At 41.7% G+C, this 15,883-nt stretch overlaps 1 protein-coding gene across 1 annotated transcript in view; it reads left to right on the top strand.

Annotated features, from left to right (window-relative positions):
- The window catches only part of LOC147885504 (Zn-dependent exopeptidases superfamily protein), a 108,446-nt gene extending 95,073 nt beyond the window's left edge, over nucleotides 1–13,373 (top strand). Inside the window, exons 9-12 of the mRNA XM_087396646.1 lie at nucleotides 3,212–3,351; nucleotides 3,592–3,664; nucleotides 12,693–12,767; nucleotides 12,886–13,373. Coding sequence (XP_087252772.1) covers nucleotides 3,212–3,351; nucleotides 3,592–3,664; nucleotides 12,693–12,767; nucleotides 12,886–13,281 — 684 coding nt within the window. The 3' untranslated portion in view covers nucleotides 13,282–13,373. The remainder of the gene's footprint in view (nucleotides 1–3,211; nucleotides 3,352–3,591; nucleotides 3,665–12,692; nucleotides 12,768–12,885) is intronic.
- The last annotated feature ends 2,510 nt before the right edge of the window (nucleotides 13,374–15,883 follow it).

Genomic DNA, 15,883 nt, shown 5'->3' with positions numbered 1-15,883 from the left:
CCATAAGACAAGATGTGGTCTCAGGACCGGTGTTTAAAATAGTTGATCCCCAAAAACCGTTTTTCCTTGAAACTGATGCAAGTGGCATTGCAGTAGGAGCAGTTCTCCTTCAAGAGGGAAGGCTAGTAGCCTTTGAAAGCAAGAAGCTTTCTCCCTCTCAACGAAATTGGCCAACTCATGAATTAGAGTTGTATGTTGTTGTCCATGCTCTGAAAACATGGAGACATTATTTGTATGGGTCAGAGTTTTATGTTGATGTTGATCATGATACTCTGAAACATTTTTGTAAACAACCTGACTTGAGAGGCCGCCAAGCTAGGTGGGCAAAACTCATGCAGGAGTTTAACTTGACAATTCGGTACCAAAGAGGGAAGGATAATAAAGTTGCCGATGCGTTGGCATAAGTTTGGTCTTTTCTGGATGCCAGGTCATCCTTTTCCCCGGGTTTGAATACATGAGCCTTAGGCCAAAGGCTCTGGATGAACTCGTCTACCTTTTGAGTTTCTCTTATCTCAGTCATTAGAGCACTTTCTAATACCGTGAAACTCATATTATGCATAATGCGTAACAATGCCATGATAGCCCATGTGCGGGACATCCAGGAGTCGAGAAAACGTATGATCTCGTGAAGCAAGATTTCTTTTGGCCGAAAATAAAAAAACATATTCATGAATATGTGACACGTTTTTTGTGTCAAGTAAGTAAGGCAGAGCAGGTGAAGCCACCTGGACTTTTACAACCTTTGGAAATACCACTAGGTAGGTGGGAGAGCATTTCCATGGACTTTATTGTAGGTCTACCTATGACACACAGTGAATATGATTCTATGCTTGTGGTAGTTGATTGTCTTACCAAGATGGCTCACTTCATTCCAACTAGAGAGTCTGTTAGTGCCCCGCAAGTAGCGGATTTGTTTATTAAACATATATTTCGTTTGCATGGATTGCCCAAATCCATAGTGTCAGACAGGGATGTTAAATTTACGAGTCATTTTTGGACTGCAGTGTTTGAGACACTAAGGACTAAGTTGGGAATGAGTAGTGGGGATCATCCAGAAACGGATGGTCAGAGGGAAAGAATCAACTAAATTTTAGAGGATATGCTTAGAGCATATGTGTCATTGAGGCAACATACATGGGACAAGTGGTTGCTATTGTTAGAATTTGCCTATAATGATAGAAAACATTCCTCTACAGGGTTCAATCCATTTGAGTTGAACTATGTTTATAGACCAACGAATCTAACTACAGTTGGAGTACCTTAGAAAGTGCGTGGTGCCGCAAACTTTGTGGTTCAGATGCGGGAGATGCTAGCACTTGCGAGAGCTAACATCCGCCAAGCTATGGATAGAGCTAAGGCGTATGCAGATGAAAACAGATCCGTTAGAGAATTTAAGGAAGGAGAAAAAGTTTTTCTCAGAGTTCCTTCGCACTCTAAGTCTTTGACTGCAGGAGAGTGTGCTAAGTTATCACCCTGATATTGTGGGCCGTGGTTAATTCTCAAAAGAATAGGCAAGGTAGCCTATAAATTAGAATTACCACCGGGTTGTAAGGTGCACCCAGTGTTTCATGTTTCTCGTTTAAAGAAATTTTTGCATACAGGTGACTCACTAATCGAGGGTGTTGTTTTGTTTCAAGAGATAGAGGATAATGCAAGACGCAAACCAACAAGAATCCTAGACCGAGGAACAATGCAAGTACGCAATCGGAAGATACCCACGATGTTGGTTGCATGGTATGGTTTACCTCTATCAGAAGCTACCTGGGAATCCGTATACCAGTTACGGAGAGTGTCCCTAGACTTTATCATCGAGGACACTGATGCCTGAAGAGGGAAGGAATGTTACGCTCAAGTTGAGGCAACATGACCTCGGAAGGGTCAGTCGACATTTTCCTTTAAAGGATCAATGTTTGTATTATATTTCTTTGGGCTTCACGTAAATGATCAAAAGGGAATTAAGGTCAAGGTCCTTGGTGAGGGTGACATGGCACAAGACTAGGTGGATCTAAGGCTAAAGGGTCTAAATGCATTAAATGTGCCAAGGGGCAAATGATTTCAATGATATCCCAAGAGAGGGGTAAGTGATGCATTTAGGAGGTACCTTAGAATGAAGACATGTGGCATACTAGATCCATCTAGGGAATTGGGGCTCGGTGGAATTTTTCAAGCAGGAGCTTTCACGTAATATTCAGATTCTGAGTTTGCTACCACTGAGGTTGGCTGGGAGGAAAGTGTATGTGCATGTGCCCGTGAATTACAAAGGAAGTTAGGCGTTAATAGATTGATACGTATCAAGGACCCCTAATTATAGATTCTTTGGTGGTCCTGACCTGTCAGTGTCATTTCTTCCATGCTTCTCTATGGCAATCATTCTTTGACTGCCTGCATGCACGAGATCTGGATTATCCTGCTTTTTTGTCCTATAATGAGATCTTTTTATGTTGCAATTGCTTGTCTCCTCTTTTTGCGGGGACAGTTCATAGTTTCTTGTAATATAATACATATGGATTTCACCCCAAAAAAGTGTGTGTGTGTGTGTGAGAGAGAGAGAGAGAGAGAGAGACAAAGAGGGGGTGGGTGTGTGTATGTGTGAAAGAGAGACCTTTTTCCAGCCAAACGTCAAACAGGTATGACTACATTGGTGCTAGGCTAGCTTTATGGACAGTTTTACTGTTCAGCCTGTTGTAATTTTTCTTTTGTTTGTAGTTATGATAAACATTAGTGTAAGTCAAAGCCTAAACACACACGATGTGAAAAGGTGCAACAAGATTGAGATAAGAAGCTAGTTTTTGGCAAACAATCAACGAAGGAAACAAGCATAATTTTTGAGGCAGCAATTGTGTTATCTCAATTTTGTATCCTAGCAAAACCAAATTGAAATTGGTAATCAGGAATTGCTGGAGAAAAAGGCAAACACAAACACGTCATGGTTAGGTTGATGACTGCAGAAAATGAGAGAGGTCAAAAGGGAAATTGTGGTAGGGTGGTATGAAGATGGAGCGAAAAACAAGGGGGCCTGGGATCATGATGTGCACAAGCTGCTAGGTACTGAATTTCTGTGGCCTTAAATTGATTTTCTGACAATCAAATAGTTCTCATCTAAGTACAATCAGGTTAAAAATGGCTATTTCTGAAATCCTGGAAGAAAGCATTTTTAAACGCCAATCTCAATATTAAGGAAAATGACCTATATTTGAACATTCTGTGTCAGGCCATGTTCATGCCTTACGATTACAAGAAAGCATTGCCAGATGTGAAGGTGGTAAAATCCATGAAACATCTCTTGCAAAAGTTGAATAGCTTATATTGTAACAACAGCTGTGTAATCGGCCCTGGAGGTGGTTCGGTCGGGTGAGTTTGTAAAAGTGTCATCATTAAATTATATCTAGACAGTTCTAAAAGTTGCCTTCTGCTAGTGTTATTTCTCTAAGTTTGTGCTGCTGAAGAGCATTCACACTTTCACAAAGATGACACATTGAATGATTCTACAAAAATTGAGTACTACATCATGCTGTATGCTTGCATTTCCTTTGTTTGGTCAACTTCACTACTTCTATAATAAAATGGATTAGATCAAACCTGAATCTGCAGGTATCTAGCCCATGGTACAGCAACAGACTATATGTATGAGGCTTTGACAGTTCCTTTAGCATTTACATTTGAGGTACAAAGTTTCATCAATCTCTTTTCTTACTCATTCAAGGATAAATGGACATCCAATATGCTTCCATGTGAATTTCAAAATGTTCAATATGTTGTGTGTAAATGAGACTGCCTCTATGTACAACATCATGCCAGTTGTTCACATCCTCACACATGTACCATACAGCTGTGCACACACATGCTTATGCATGCACCTATGCTTTTATATACATGTGTTACATGTGTCTATAAATCTATCTGTCTATCGTTTTAGTTAGGTTGCATTTGCCTAGCCACGTATTCACAAACACACACACATTTTTCTTTTTTTGTGGAATCCATATTTGTTTATATTACAAGAAGCAGTTCCCAAAGTGGGAACATGCCATTACAAACATCAGAAGATTTCAATATAAGACAAGTAGACAGAGGAATCTATCTGACGTGCACTAAGACAATCATTAAAAGATTGCTTGAGTGACATTCGGAAATAGTGGAACTTGGAAAAGTGGAATCTCCAAAGACTCTATGATTTCTATCCTCCCACAGAGTCCAGAGACCCCAATATCGAATCCAAGTAAAGAAAAGATGAAACTCAAGCCTTGGTGATAAATGCCAAATATCCAAAAGAGCTTGCCAAAGGCAGTAGTAGTGAATCTGGATCGGAGACATTGCCGTAATAGAAACAGGAAAGTCACGAGTGATAGGGCAATGCCAAAAGAGATGGATCAATGATTCCCTATGAGCTAACATCTATTTAATAGCAGGAGCAATATGTCTATGTGCTAGGAGTTGACCAAATGGAATAACGTGTAACATCACCTGCCATAGAAACACCTGTTGGTGAAGAGGCAATTTACAGCTTCAAAGTTGTCTCAATCTTTTGTGCCACCACTTGGCACGATGATTCATAGACTTCCCCAATCTGGAATCCAAGATGGAAGGTGTGAGCAGGAAGGAGAGCAACCTCAGTTGTATTGCAAGAGATAGTGATAACATACAAAACTAGGGGTTTTATCAAAGTGACAAAACCCTAACTAACCCAACCACTAAACGAGGCAGCCAAGCACACTCAATTGTTGCTGTGAAAGCTGCCCTGTACTCAGCTTCACATGAGGAGGTAGCCACAGTAGATTGTTTCTTGCTCAACCAAGAAATGCAAGCATCACCTAAAAAGAAACAATTACCACTAGTGGACTGCCTTGTGTCATAATCTCCAGCCCAATTTGAGTCACTGTAAGCACGCATCTGCAAGTCACCCCCCTTGGGAAACATCAAGCCATAAGACTTAGTGCCTTGCAAGTAACGGAAAATGCGTTTTACAGCCTACCAATGCATAGTCTTTGGGCTGTGCATGTATCTGCTCACTTGTGAAACTACAAACTGAATATCAGGCCAAGTATTGCACAGATAAATGAGGCATCCAACAGCTTGTCTGTAAAGTGTGGCATCAAGCGGTTCACCTCCATCATGCATAGTAAGTTTCAGCCATGGCTCCATGGAAGTGGCTATGGGCTTGCAATCATGCATCTGAACCGATCCAAAAGCTTCTGCACATACTTGGATTAAGACATCATGATGCCACGTCTCTCTTGTATGAACTGGATCCCCAAATAGAAATGAAGCATGCCCAAGTCTTACATATCAAATGTGGCTCTCAACTCAGCCTTGAAATATGCAAATATTCCTTTGTTAGAACCTGTGAGCAACATGTCATCTACATAAAGAATGATAACCAAAATATCCCTCCCCCCATGCTTCTTGATGTAGAGGGTACTTTCAGTTGGACTATTAGTGAGAACCTTGCCGGTCAGAAAGGCATCAATCTTCGAATACCTAGCTCGTGGAGCTTGTTTCAGCCCATACAAAGCCTTATTCAGCTTGCATACTTTATGGGCGGCACCTGACACCTCAAAACCGGGAGATTGCTTCACATAAACCTCTTCCAACAAGTCTCCATTAAGGAAAGCTGTTTTTATATCCAATTGATGTACATGCCAATAAAAATATTCAGCCATGGCAATCGCTGACCTGATAGTAGTCATCGTGGAAGTAGAAGCAAAAGTCTCCTCATAATCCAAGCCCTTTTTCTGAGCATAACTTTTGGCAACCCTTGCCTTGTACGTACTTGTCAATAGACCCATCTGGCTTTCGCTTGACCTTGAAAACCCATTTGGTACCTATGGCATTCTTCCATGGTGGCAAATCCACAAGATTCCAAGTTTGATTCTTATCAATGGACTGCAACTCATCCTTCATGGCATTCATCCAAATGCACATTATCCTAAGCCTCCTCAAAAGAGTCAGGCTCTTCTTCATCCAGAAGTGCACCAATAAAAACTGAATCCACAAAATGTGACCCCTCTTCATGTCTGGCTGAGAGGCTGAAGGGGAGGGGGCAGGCTGAGAGGGAGGGAGGGGGCAGGCTAGGGAGAGGAAAACGCGTTCTGCCAGGCAAAGGAGCATCAAGCTTGCTCTCCTGGAGAGTTTGGAGCAGCCAGAATTCTGTCCTTTCCAGTCTACCACATCTTCCACTGATTTGGCAGCCAGAATTTCTGTCCTTTCCAGTCTACCACATCTTCCACTGCCTATGAAGGAATGGGATCAGCCTGGGGCTGAATCAGGGCATGTGGAACAGGAGGGATGGGCTGTATATCCTGAATTTCAGGAGGCATATCAGCTAGAGATCCCAAAGCATTTCGTACAGCTCGGCTCTATCCGTACTTTGGAAACTTTGGGTGTGCTCACAGGCACACATTTGCACTCGAGGTGCATTTTCAGCTTGTAGTTGGGACTTTGAGTGTGTTCATTTGCACACATTTACAGATTTGGGGCTTTTGCAGGCAAAGTTCAATTTGAGCAAAATTTGGGGCTTTTGGAAAATTTGCCCTCTTTTGATTGCAATTTCCCTGTAGGAATTGGGGCTTTTGTGTTTGGGCTGCAATGTCTCAATGTACGAGGTGTTTCGAAACTTTGCAGGCAGTTTTGGATTCAGATTGAGTGACATTGCAGACATATGCCCTTTTTTGCAGTGTCATTTTGGGAGTGGGCATTTGCATGACATTTAGGTGCATTTTGAGCCTTTGATAGGCTGAGACAGCAAGCTGTTCTTTGGTTTTGGACACCCATTTTCCTATATTTGGAGTTTTTAATTTTTGCAGGTGTTTCGTAGAGAGATCTGGCAAAGATTCAAGTGAATTTATTCTTGTGGGCTGTTGCATTTTGAGCCATTGATTGGCTCTTTTTTTAGAAGTGGGCAGTTTGCATCCATATCCCAGCAGGGATTTGTGTTGTGCACCTTCATTCCCAGAAATGAATTTTTTTGTTGGTATTTGCTGCATTTTCTTTGGCAGTGATGGCCGAGAACAATCCCAATGAAGTGTTTGGAGTCCTCACACAGGAGGATAAGTTGGATGGTACCAACTACTCCCTATGGAGTTTTATGGTTCGCAATATCCTAGTTGGCAAACACTAGAGGACTATGTGAATGGGGATGAGCCTCGGCCAGAGAATGTGGTTGCACCTACCACTCCTCCTCAACAAGGTGGAGGAAGGGGTAGAGGACATGCTCAAGGTGCAGGACAAGTGCTAGGTGCAGCAGCGGTGGCTCCTACACAGGATCAGAAAAGGTGGGATTCATGTGATGCACTAGCACTTTCAACTATCTCCCTTTCTGTCAAAAGGTTTATCATTCCACACATTCGGTCATGCAAGACCTCTAAGGCAGCATGGGATATTTGGAGAGTATGTTTTCAGCCCAAAATGATGCTAGGGTCTCATTCCTTAAGAGAGACTTAACTCATACTCATATGGATGAGGGTGACTCTATGTCTAAGCACCTCACTAAACTTCAAGATTTAAGAGAGCAATTGTTGAATATTAATGAGATCATTCCAGATTCAGAGATGGTCACTACCACTGTGAATCTCTTCTTGAGTCTTACCTTGGCTTTCATACCTCATTGAATTTGTCATTGAGGGGGGGTGGCAACCCTCTTACTTATCATGAGTTGATAGGACTTTTGTTGCAGGAAGAACAAACCAAAAAGAACATGGCTTCATGGGCTGGTGAACATGCGATGCTTTTGAAATTCAAGCCCAAAGGGAAGGGGCAGTATAAGCAGCATGCAAATCAGCCTTCACATTACCAATGCAGAGAAACCCAAGAGAAAGGATGTTTATCATTATTGCAAGAAGCCGGGTCATTACATCGGGGAATGCAAGAAAAGAATTGCCGAGGAAAAGAAAAAGGATTCTGGTATGGCTGTCATAGATTCAGCTCCTCATGCACATGATGGTGGTGATGCTTCAGCCGACTTAGTGGAAAAAGAGGGAATTGCAGTCCTGATTTTCAGGTGGTTGCTCCAGATATTACAGCCACCTCTGAGGATGACTCTTATGCTTTTCTAACTTGCAGTTATGATCCTTCTGAGGATTCGTGTGCTTTTAATGTCAATGAGACATTGAATAATTGATACTTTGATGGTGGTGCCACCAAACATATCACTTCCAGGAAGTGTTGTTTGATTCTTTGCATTCATCACCCACTAGAAAAAGGGTTTCTTGTGCCAATAATTCTTCTTATTCTGTTCGTGGCATTGGTGAGATTGTACTTACAACCACAGATGGCACAAATTTCTGAATTCATGATGTGCTTTATGTACCTGGAATCAAGAAGAATTTGCTTTCAGTGTCCTCTCTTAATAGAAGAGGATTTTAGGTTGTCTTTTAAGATGACGAGTGTGTAGTCCGAGATAGGGAAGATGACTATGCCTTGCAACTATCTGGCATGCTATTTCGTGGTCTTTTTCAGCTTGATGTTTTAGAGAAAAGACTAGATGATGCACTTGTAGTTTCTTCTCCCACTACTGCTATGCAGAATGCGGAGTTATGGCATGCTAGATATGGACATATGCGTTATGGCAGCTTGATGATACTTCAAAAACATTCTATGGTTGATGCTTTGCCTCCTTTGGAGTCACCTCCCCCTCATACCTGTAAAGGTGCATACTTGGGAAGATGCACAGGTTTCCCTTCAAGAAGGATGGTGTAGTACGAGCTCTTCGGAAATTACAGCTCATTCATAGTGATGTCTGTGGTCCCATGAGGACTCTGGGTGGTTATCTCCATTATGTCACATTTATTGATGACTACTCAAACTACACTTGGGTTTATGGTTTGAAGAAAAGTTTAAGCATTTTTGACACTTTGTTGCCAAGGTTGAGAACGAAACATGCCTCATGGTTTAAATTCTATGCATAGATAGAGAAGGGGAGTATATGTCTCATGAATTTGAGGCTTATTTGAAAGAGAAGGGCATCACACATCAGCTTACAGTGAGGCTTACCCCTCAACAAAATGGCAAAGCTGAGGGAAAAAATCAAACTCTTATGGAGATGGATAGATGCATGCTTACAAGCAAAAAGTTGCCTCACCACTTTTGGCTTGAAGGTCTCATGTGTACAAACTATGTTTTGAATCGGGCTCCCACTAAGGCTTTGAGAGCAAAAACTCCTTATGAAGTTTGGCATGGCAGAAAGCCTTTAGTGGATCATTTTCGTGTCTTTGGATGTGTTGCCTATGCCCATGTGCCAGTTGAGTTCCGACATAAGCTGTCTGACAAGGAAATTAAGTGCATATTTGTTGGGTATAGTGCAGAGAGCAAAGGTTACCATCTCTACAATCCTGCTTCATGCAAGAATTTTGTTAGCAAAGATGTCATCTTTTCAGAAAATTCAGCACATACACAAGCTGAATTTAATGTGCCCGCTTCTTCTACATCAGATGATGTTTTTGAAATGTACAGTGCCTGCAGATGAGTACGAACATACATACAAATGTACGAATTGTAGCAAGCGAGGTACGGAAATCCGTAGTGAAGTACGAATCTGTAGCAACAGTACGGATGACGGCTGTGAGTTGTAATGTACGGCGGTTGTGCAGAGCAAGTACGACTGACAGCAACAATACATACAGCGTATGACTGGCAACATTGCTGTATGAACGTCGCACGTGTGAACTGCCAGTAGACAGGTGACTGCACAACTATACGGCAACAGAGCATGGTACGACACACGTACAGCAGCAAGAGAAGAGGGCAACTGTTCAACGCTTAGCAGGTATGCACGTGAAGAAGCTGTACGACAGAAGCAGCTCAGACATTGTACGGACGAGGAAAATGTTGTACGGATGAGCTGACGACAGAACAGCTACGGGATGTGTACAGACAGTGAGCTGGAGCTAGACTGGAGCTATGTGGGCTGAAGGGGGATCCATGAGCTTAGCTGCTCTAATACCAAATGTGAGCAAAAGGGTGTGAGCAGGAAGGATAGCAACATCAATTTTATTGCAAGAGATAGTGAGCAACATACAAAACTAGGGGTTTTGTCAAAGTGACAAAACACTAACTAACCCAACCACTCACTACTAACTGTAGTTGGGTATCCTAACTGCGGCTAGGGAAAAAAACCTCTAATGAGGGAAAAGTGCCTCTAACCCACTTATTAGTCATACATTGGTCACTGCCATGAATTATGGCGATAATTCCAACAGAAGCTTCGAAACCCTATACAAATTGGCCATTGTTAAATTAGCCAACCGTATAGGACGAGTGCCTAAGTTCTAGCAATGCAGAGCCCAATCCGTGAGACGAAAAGAGAGCTCCAACTTTGGTACTGGTAAGAAAGATTGAAGCATGTGAGAAAGAGAATGTCAAACCATAATGTTTTAAGAGGTCAATTTACCATCTGGATCTAGCACGTCACCCACCAATTGTATCCCTGTGGATGAAATGAAATAAGAGCACCTGGGTTCTTGCAAGGCAAGGGGAGGGTCAAACACCTTCGACCAATGCAAACTTTCAACACGCAAAGAATTTCCTTCCAAGAGGTGCGGCCTTGCCATTTGAGATGAGAAAGAAGTATTTTCCAATATGAAAGCATTGTAGAGGCAAAAGGGAAACCCTTAACTCTGCCATCAATGTGTCCCAGAATAAAATCCCATTGGTTTATATGCCAGTGCCCAAAAGCAGCAGTAGTCAACAGTGAAATCAAATGACTCAGCATGGCAGCCAAGGCTGATTATCGTGCAGAAATTCAAAATATGAATGTGAATATTTAAAATATTCAGAACACCATGCATGTTTGGCAAACAGAGGCGCTCCATAGAAAGCAATCTAAGGCTCTTACGGCCATGCCTAGAGTGCCAGAAAGTCTCCATAAGAGTGGACCCCCACACACTTTGTTTTTTGGTGAAATCTTTTATGCTTTATATTACACAGTAGGTTCCCCAAAATGGGGAGCTCAAGAGTACATCAACAGAATATCTCACTATATGACAACTATACATTGTAGTCTGTTTAATGAGTTTGTAGACAATCAAAGAAAGATTGCTGCAGAGAACATAAAAAAAAAGGGAAAGTGGAAAAAGTAGGACAACCCCACCCCCCCCCGCCCCCCCCCAAACACACACACACACAAATACACACATTTTTTTGTGTGGTGAAATCCATTGATGATTATATTACAAGAAACCAAAGAGAGGGACAGCCAGTTAGAAGGATCATAAAATCTCATTATATGACAAGAAGGAAGTATAATCTAGATCTCACGCATGTTGACAATCATAGAATGATTGCCATAGAGATGCCCAGAACAATTGGTATTTAGCAAGGGAGGGATCACCAAAGACTCAATGGTTTGTTGGAGATAAGTGCACACTAAGTGTACTATTTCCTAGTCTACATTTGTCTAAGTCTAAGTCTAGTCTTTATGTCTTGAGTGTGTGCCATGTGGCACTTCTACAATTATCCCATAAGCACTCTTGCTTTATGTCTTGTACTTTGGCCCATATATTCATGGGTCACATCATTGTAATCAATCAGTCTAGCTTGTGTCTTGTCTACACTCTTCTCAAGGTATTTCTAACACAGCAAGTGTACACCCCATCCAAGGCACTTTTATTGCACCCTCACACTGCCAAGGAGCCTCATAGCACCTTGTGAGAGACCCATAGAACGATCCAAGCATCGACAAGAGAGTTTTTCAACATGCTTCGGAGACATTTGGATTCTCAATGGACCCCACCCAGGCTCACTCATAGATTCAATCACTCATGGCTGATTCTGGACTTGGCCCACCCACCTTGAGGTGTACTAGACACTTCTAGTTTCCCTACACGGGTGCACAACAATTTCAGGCTTTTGGTCTCATAGGCCTTTCTAGCCTTCTACAGACATTAATAAATGTTTCTTTTTCTCTCGCTCAGTTACAAACAGCCCAATTGGAAGGCATTTCTTACTGTAATCTTGCACTAAACATCCTGGCTCCCTATAGGCATCCATACAAGTTGGGATTGAGGGAGTGAGGCAGCATCTGACAAAGCTCCCTTCCCAATGGAATTCAGAGTTAAATCTCAGAAATGCACATTGATTCCTGACTTTCATGCACTTTGACTTTGGTTCTAGTCGAGAGCTCATACCTTTCAAGCTTTCTTGTTTAAGCTTTCTATGGATAGGAAGCTTAATTATAGGAGCCTATAGACTCCATAGAGAGAGGCAGGAAAAGATATGGTATTGAATAGCACACATCGAAATAGTGATGGCCAAGTAGCCACTTGGCTTGATAAGGGGAGAATAATTTTTGGTAACCAATTGAGACTGCAGTTTAAGAAGAGAATTTTTTTTTAGCAGGACAGAGAACTGCCATATATAGAAAGATTGTGTGCTCCTCTCTATAGGCAAGGAGGGATGCCTCCTTTTTTTCTCAAAGAAGAAAGCCCAACGATTTCAGATTCAGATGGCATGATTAGCATCTTGTCAGCACTATCTTCTTATATAATTTCTAGTAATTCTGAGTGCTGTCCTGTTGTTGATGACTGGAACCCTGCAAGAAAATAGATGATGGGTTGGTTTCTAAGCTATGGATACTTTCAGGTGGGATATAAAAACTAAATAATCACTATGGATGCTTTTAGGTGGTATATATAAACTAAGTCTTCTTGCCTTTTAGGATGTGTTGCTACGTTTCATGAAATCATGCAATTCTTGAACAGATATACGGCGACTCAAAAGCTCCTAATGAAGATTGTTTTCGCATGTTTAACCCAACCAATCCAACACTTTTTGAAGTGAGTGCCTATTGTCATCCAACCAGTTTAAGGTTTCACAATCAGAGTTTATGTTTAAGACTGGTCTCAGTTTTATGAACATGTAACTGAGAATTTCACTAATTTGTTTGTGTCACAGAGTATCATCGCAAACTGGTGCATGGCATTCATCACCATATTCATGGAGTTTGAAACTGTGTTTAAATCATTGCCAACTATGCCATTAACTTGGGCAGGTGAAGAGTACAACGCAAGAATTTTATTTCCTTCAAGGAGTAGTGGAGTGAGTATCAAAGGAAGAAAGAATCTGTACACAAGGAAAAGAGCACAAAGTATAGAGTTCCCACTTGAGAGGAAAGGGGAGTGGCCAAATGAAATGAGAACACTTTTGGAATTCATCATTTTAGTTTCAATATCTTGTTTGGCTGTTATTTGGTGGGTATATCTAAAAGGTTGTAGTCCATTGCCAGCAAGACGTACGGCTACATTGGCCCTGAATGTTTTCGAAAATTTTTGGAGTAACAGTAGCTCATAGCAGGGTTCCAGCAATAATATGTGCTTATGCAAACAAAACCTGCATTGATTTTTGTACTCAACAAAATATCTTGCTAAGGACTGGGCAAATGAAAGGAGAACACTTTTGGAATTCATCATTTTAGTTTCAATATCTTGTTTGGCTGTTGTTTTGTGTATAGATCTAAAAGCCTGTTTGCCCATTGTTGGCAAGGTGTGGGGCTATTGGCCCTGAATTTTTTAAAGCATTTTGGAGAATAGCAGCTCATAGCACGGGTTTTAGCAGTATTATGAAAACTCAAGTCTAGAGCTTTTCTTTTTTAGAGGAAAAGCTATTTATAAATGTAAGGAAAACATTACAATGCCAGCTATGAGTACGGCACTGAAAAGAACGGCCAGTTGCAAGAAAATGCAGCCCGCTCTCAGGAATCCAGCTCAATGCTATGATATCATAGGAATAGACAGTGTGGTGGGCTATACACCCAAAAGAGAGAGACATGGCCTTTGCCTTGTATGAGTATGTTGTTGAGTTGTTGCAGCAGCGCTCATACATGCTGTAGTTTGAAGGACATCCGTTGTAAGTTGTAAGTGGAGTTATCATGTGCAACAAAATTAATAAATGCTAATTACTTGGGTAGAGTAGATAAAAATGATCAGAAGATTAATGCGTTGTCACAACTCAGGGCCTTAGAAGATCCATTCAATAGATAGATAGATAGACAAATAGATAGATGGTATTCAATATTTTGATGTTCAATGGAGTCCCGCCAAGCTGGCTGAGGAAAGAATTGTGTAATTCATGAATGAGTGTCTATACCTCATAATGTCCTAAGTTCGACATATAGAAGTGTATGGTGCTCACTTAAATATGTTGCTCTCTTGATACACTCCCATCAATTCCATTTTCACCTCAAGTTTGCAAAGAGTTGAGGCCGTTGTCATAAATGCTTTTTTGGAAGTTCACAAATTAAGAATAGAGCATGTTCTTTTTACCCCTTTCTCCCACAACTTTCATCTGCCAGATGAATCCCCTCTTAGAAGCTTCAGCAGGTCGTCATCAAGAAACAAAATCCTCAGCAGCTCCGCTCTCTTGGGAAACGGCGAACCCAAAGAGCATATAATTGATAACCAAAAAGAGCTCTAGAGTAAATTGAGCACTAAATGATCAACAAAACTCGAGGTGCTGCCAAGTATCTTGGGGGAGGATGTGAATCATCAGCGAAAGGAGCCCGTTTGATCACTCCTTGATTAACAATTGACAAGCACAAGATATTGAGCATCACATTTTCCTTGGTCGCGGTGTATGTAAACTCAACTGTAGTAGACTCCCAAATCAATGCCCTCCTTTGTCCGATGCCTCCCGATTTGCATCCCTTATCGTGCAAGTCATGGCCAAGCCGAGTAGCTCTTAAACTTCTACTGCATTTGGCATTTCGATACGTACTCCAGCTCATCTGCATTATTCAAGCTTGGGCCCTACCTGATGTCCATTCCATGGCTACAATGGTCCCCTAGAAGTAGCTCGCTTTATGGTCTCAGTTCAATCTAAGGACACTGGCCAGTGTGAAGAAGCAGCTCTTGTTGTAGCTTTCCCTAAGATGCCCAATGGATGAAGCTCCCCCCATGCTTATTTTTATGTGTGAACGCAAATTTAGTTGATTGAAAGTGAGAGCTTGGCTAATTTTTGGGCAGCTTCCTTAGCACATGGGGCCTCAATTGCAGGCATACTTGCATATGCTCTTAAAGCTGTGCAGGATCGCAATCAATTTCCAAGATCTTTCATTAGGGATGATGCAGATTTCAACTCAAGCTTTGGATATGAATGAGGAAACTATGGTCTAGGAAGCTCTTCAAGGTTTCCTGTTTAGAACCCCATTTTCTGCAAAAGCAGTTGGCAGCTGTAAATAGAAGATGCGGATCACCCTCATTGAAGCCAGAAAAAGAGCTCTGGGGACGATGCCGAAGTTGCCTCAATTCATTAGGAAGCTTTTGTTGGTAGACATGGAGGATGATGCATCTCAGCACATTGCAGAAGGGGAAGCTGAGGATGTCAGGCAGAGCAACAATCTATATTGGTTGGCAATTTCATGGGTGGTAATACCATCCTTACTGCGTGTGCGCTTTTGGATCAGGATTGGAAGAAGCACCATGTTGCACTGATCACCTTGGGTGGATGAGATTGCGGAAGGATGGATCAGGTGAGTTGGGATCTTGCCGAAAAGACTTGCCTTGTGAATCATTTTGCTCCAGTGGTAGCAATGGCATTCCAGACGCAGGTCAGCTCTATTTGCTTTGGTTGGCTGTTCGATGTTGTCAGGAATGATAGGATATAAAAGAGCACTTTGTTGGTACATTACTTTTCGTCTCACACTGCAGTTGGGATACTAACCTTCAGCGAAAAGTTGTAGTCCCACCGGCAAACAAAGGATGCGGATGAGGCTAACAAACTCATATGAGTGACACTTGGTTTGCAACGATAGCGAAGTAAATTAAGTATTTTAATTTGAATTAAATTGATTCTGGTTACTTTTATGATCTGATTCATTTCTGTTGAGGTGGATGACTAATCCTCCAAGGTCCCTCAATTTTCTACAGGTATGAGTTGCCTTCATACATTATCTAAG

Source organism: Dipteris shenzhenensis, chromosome 25 (genome assembly GCF_047967505.1).
Source record: "Dipteris shenzhenensis isolate YYH24624 ecotype China chromosome 25, Dip_SZ_1.0, whole genome shotgun sequence".
Lineage (NCBI taxonomy): Eukaryota > Viridiplantae > Streptophyta > Polypodiopsida > Gleicheniales > Dipteridaceae > Dipteris > Dipteris shenzhenensis.
This window is presented reverse-complemented; position numbering and strand designations above follow the sequence as displayed.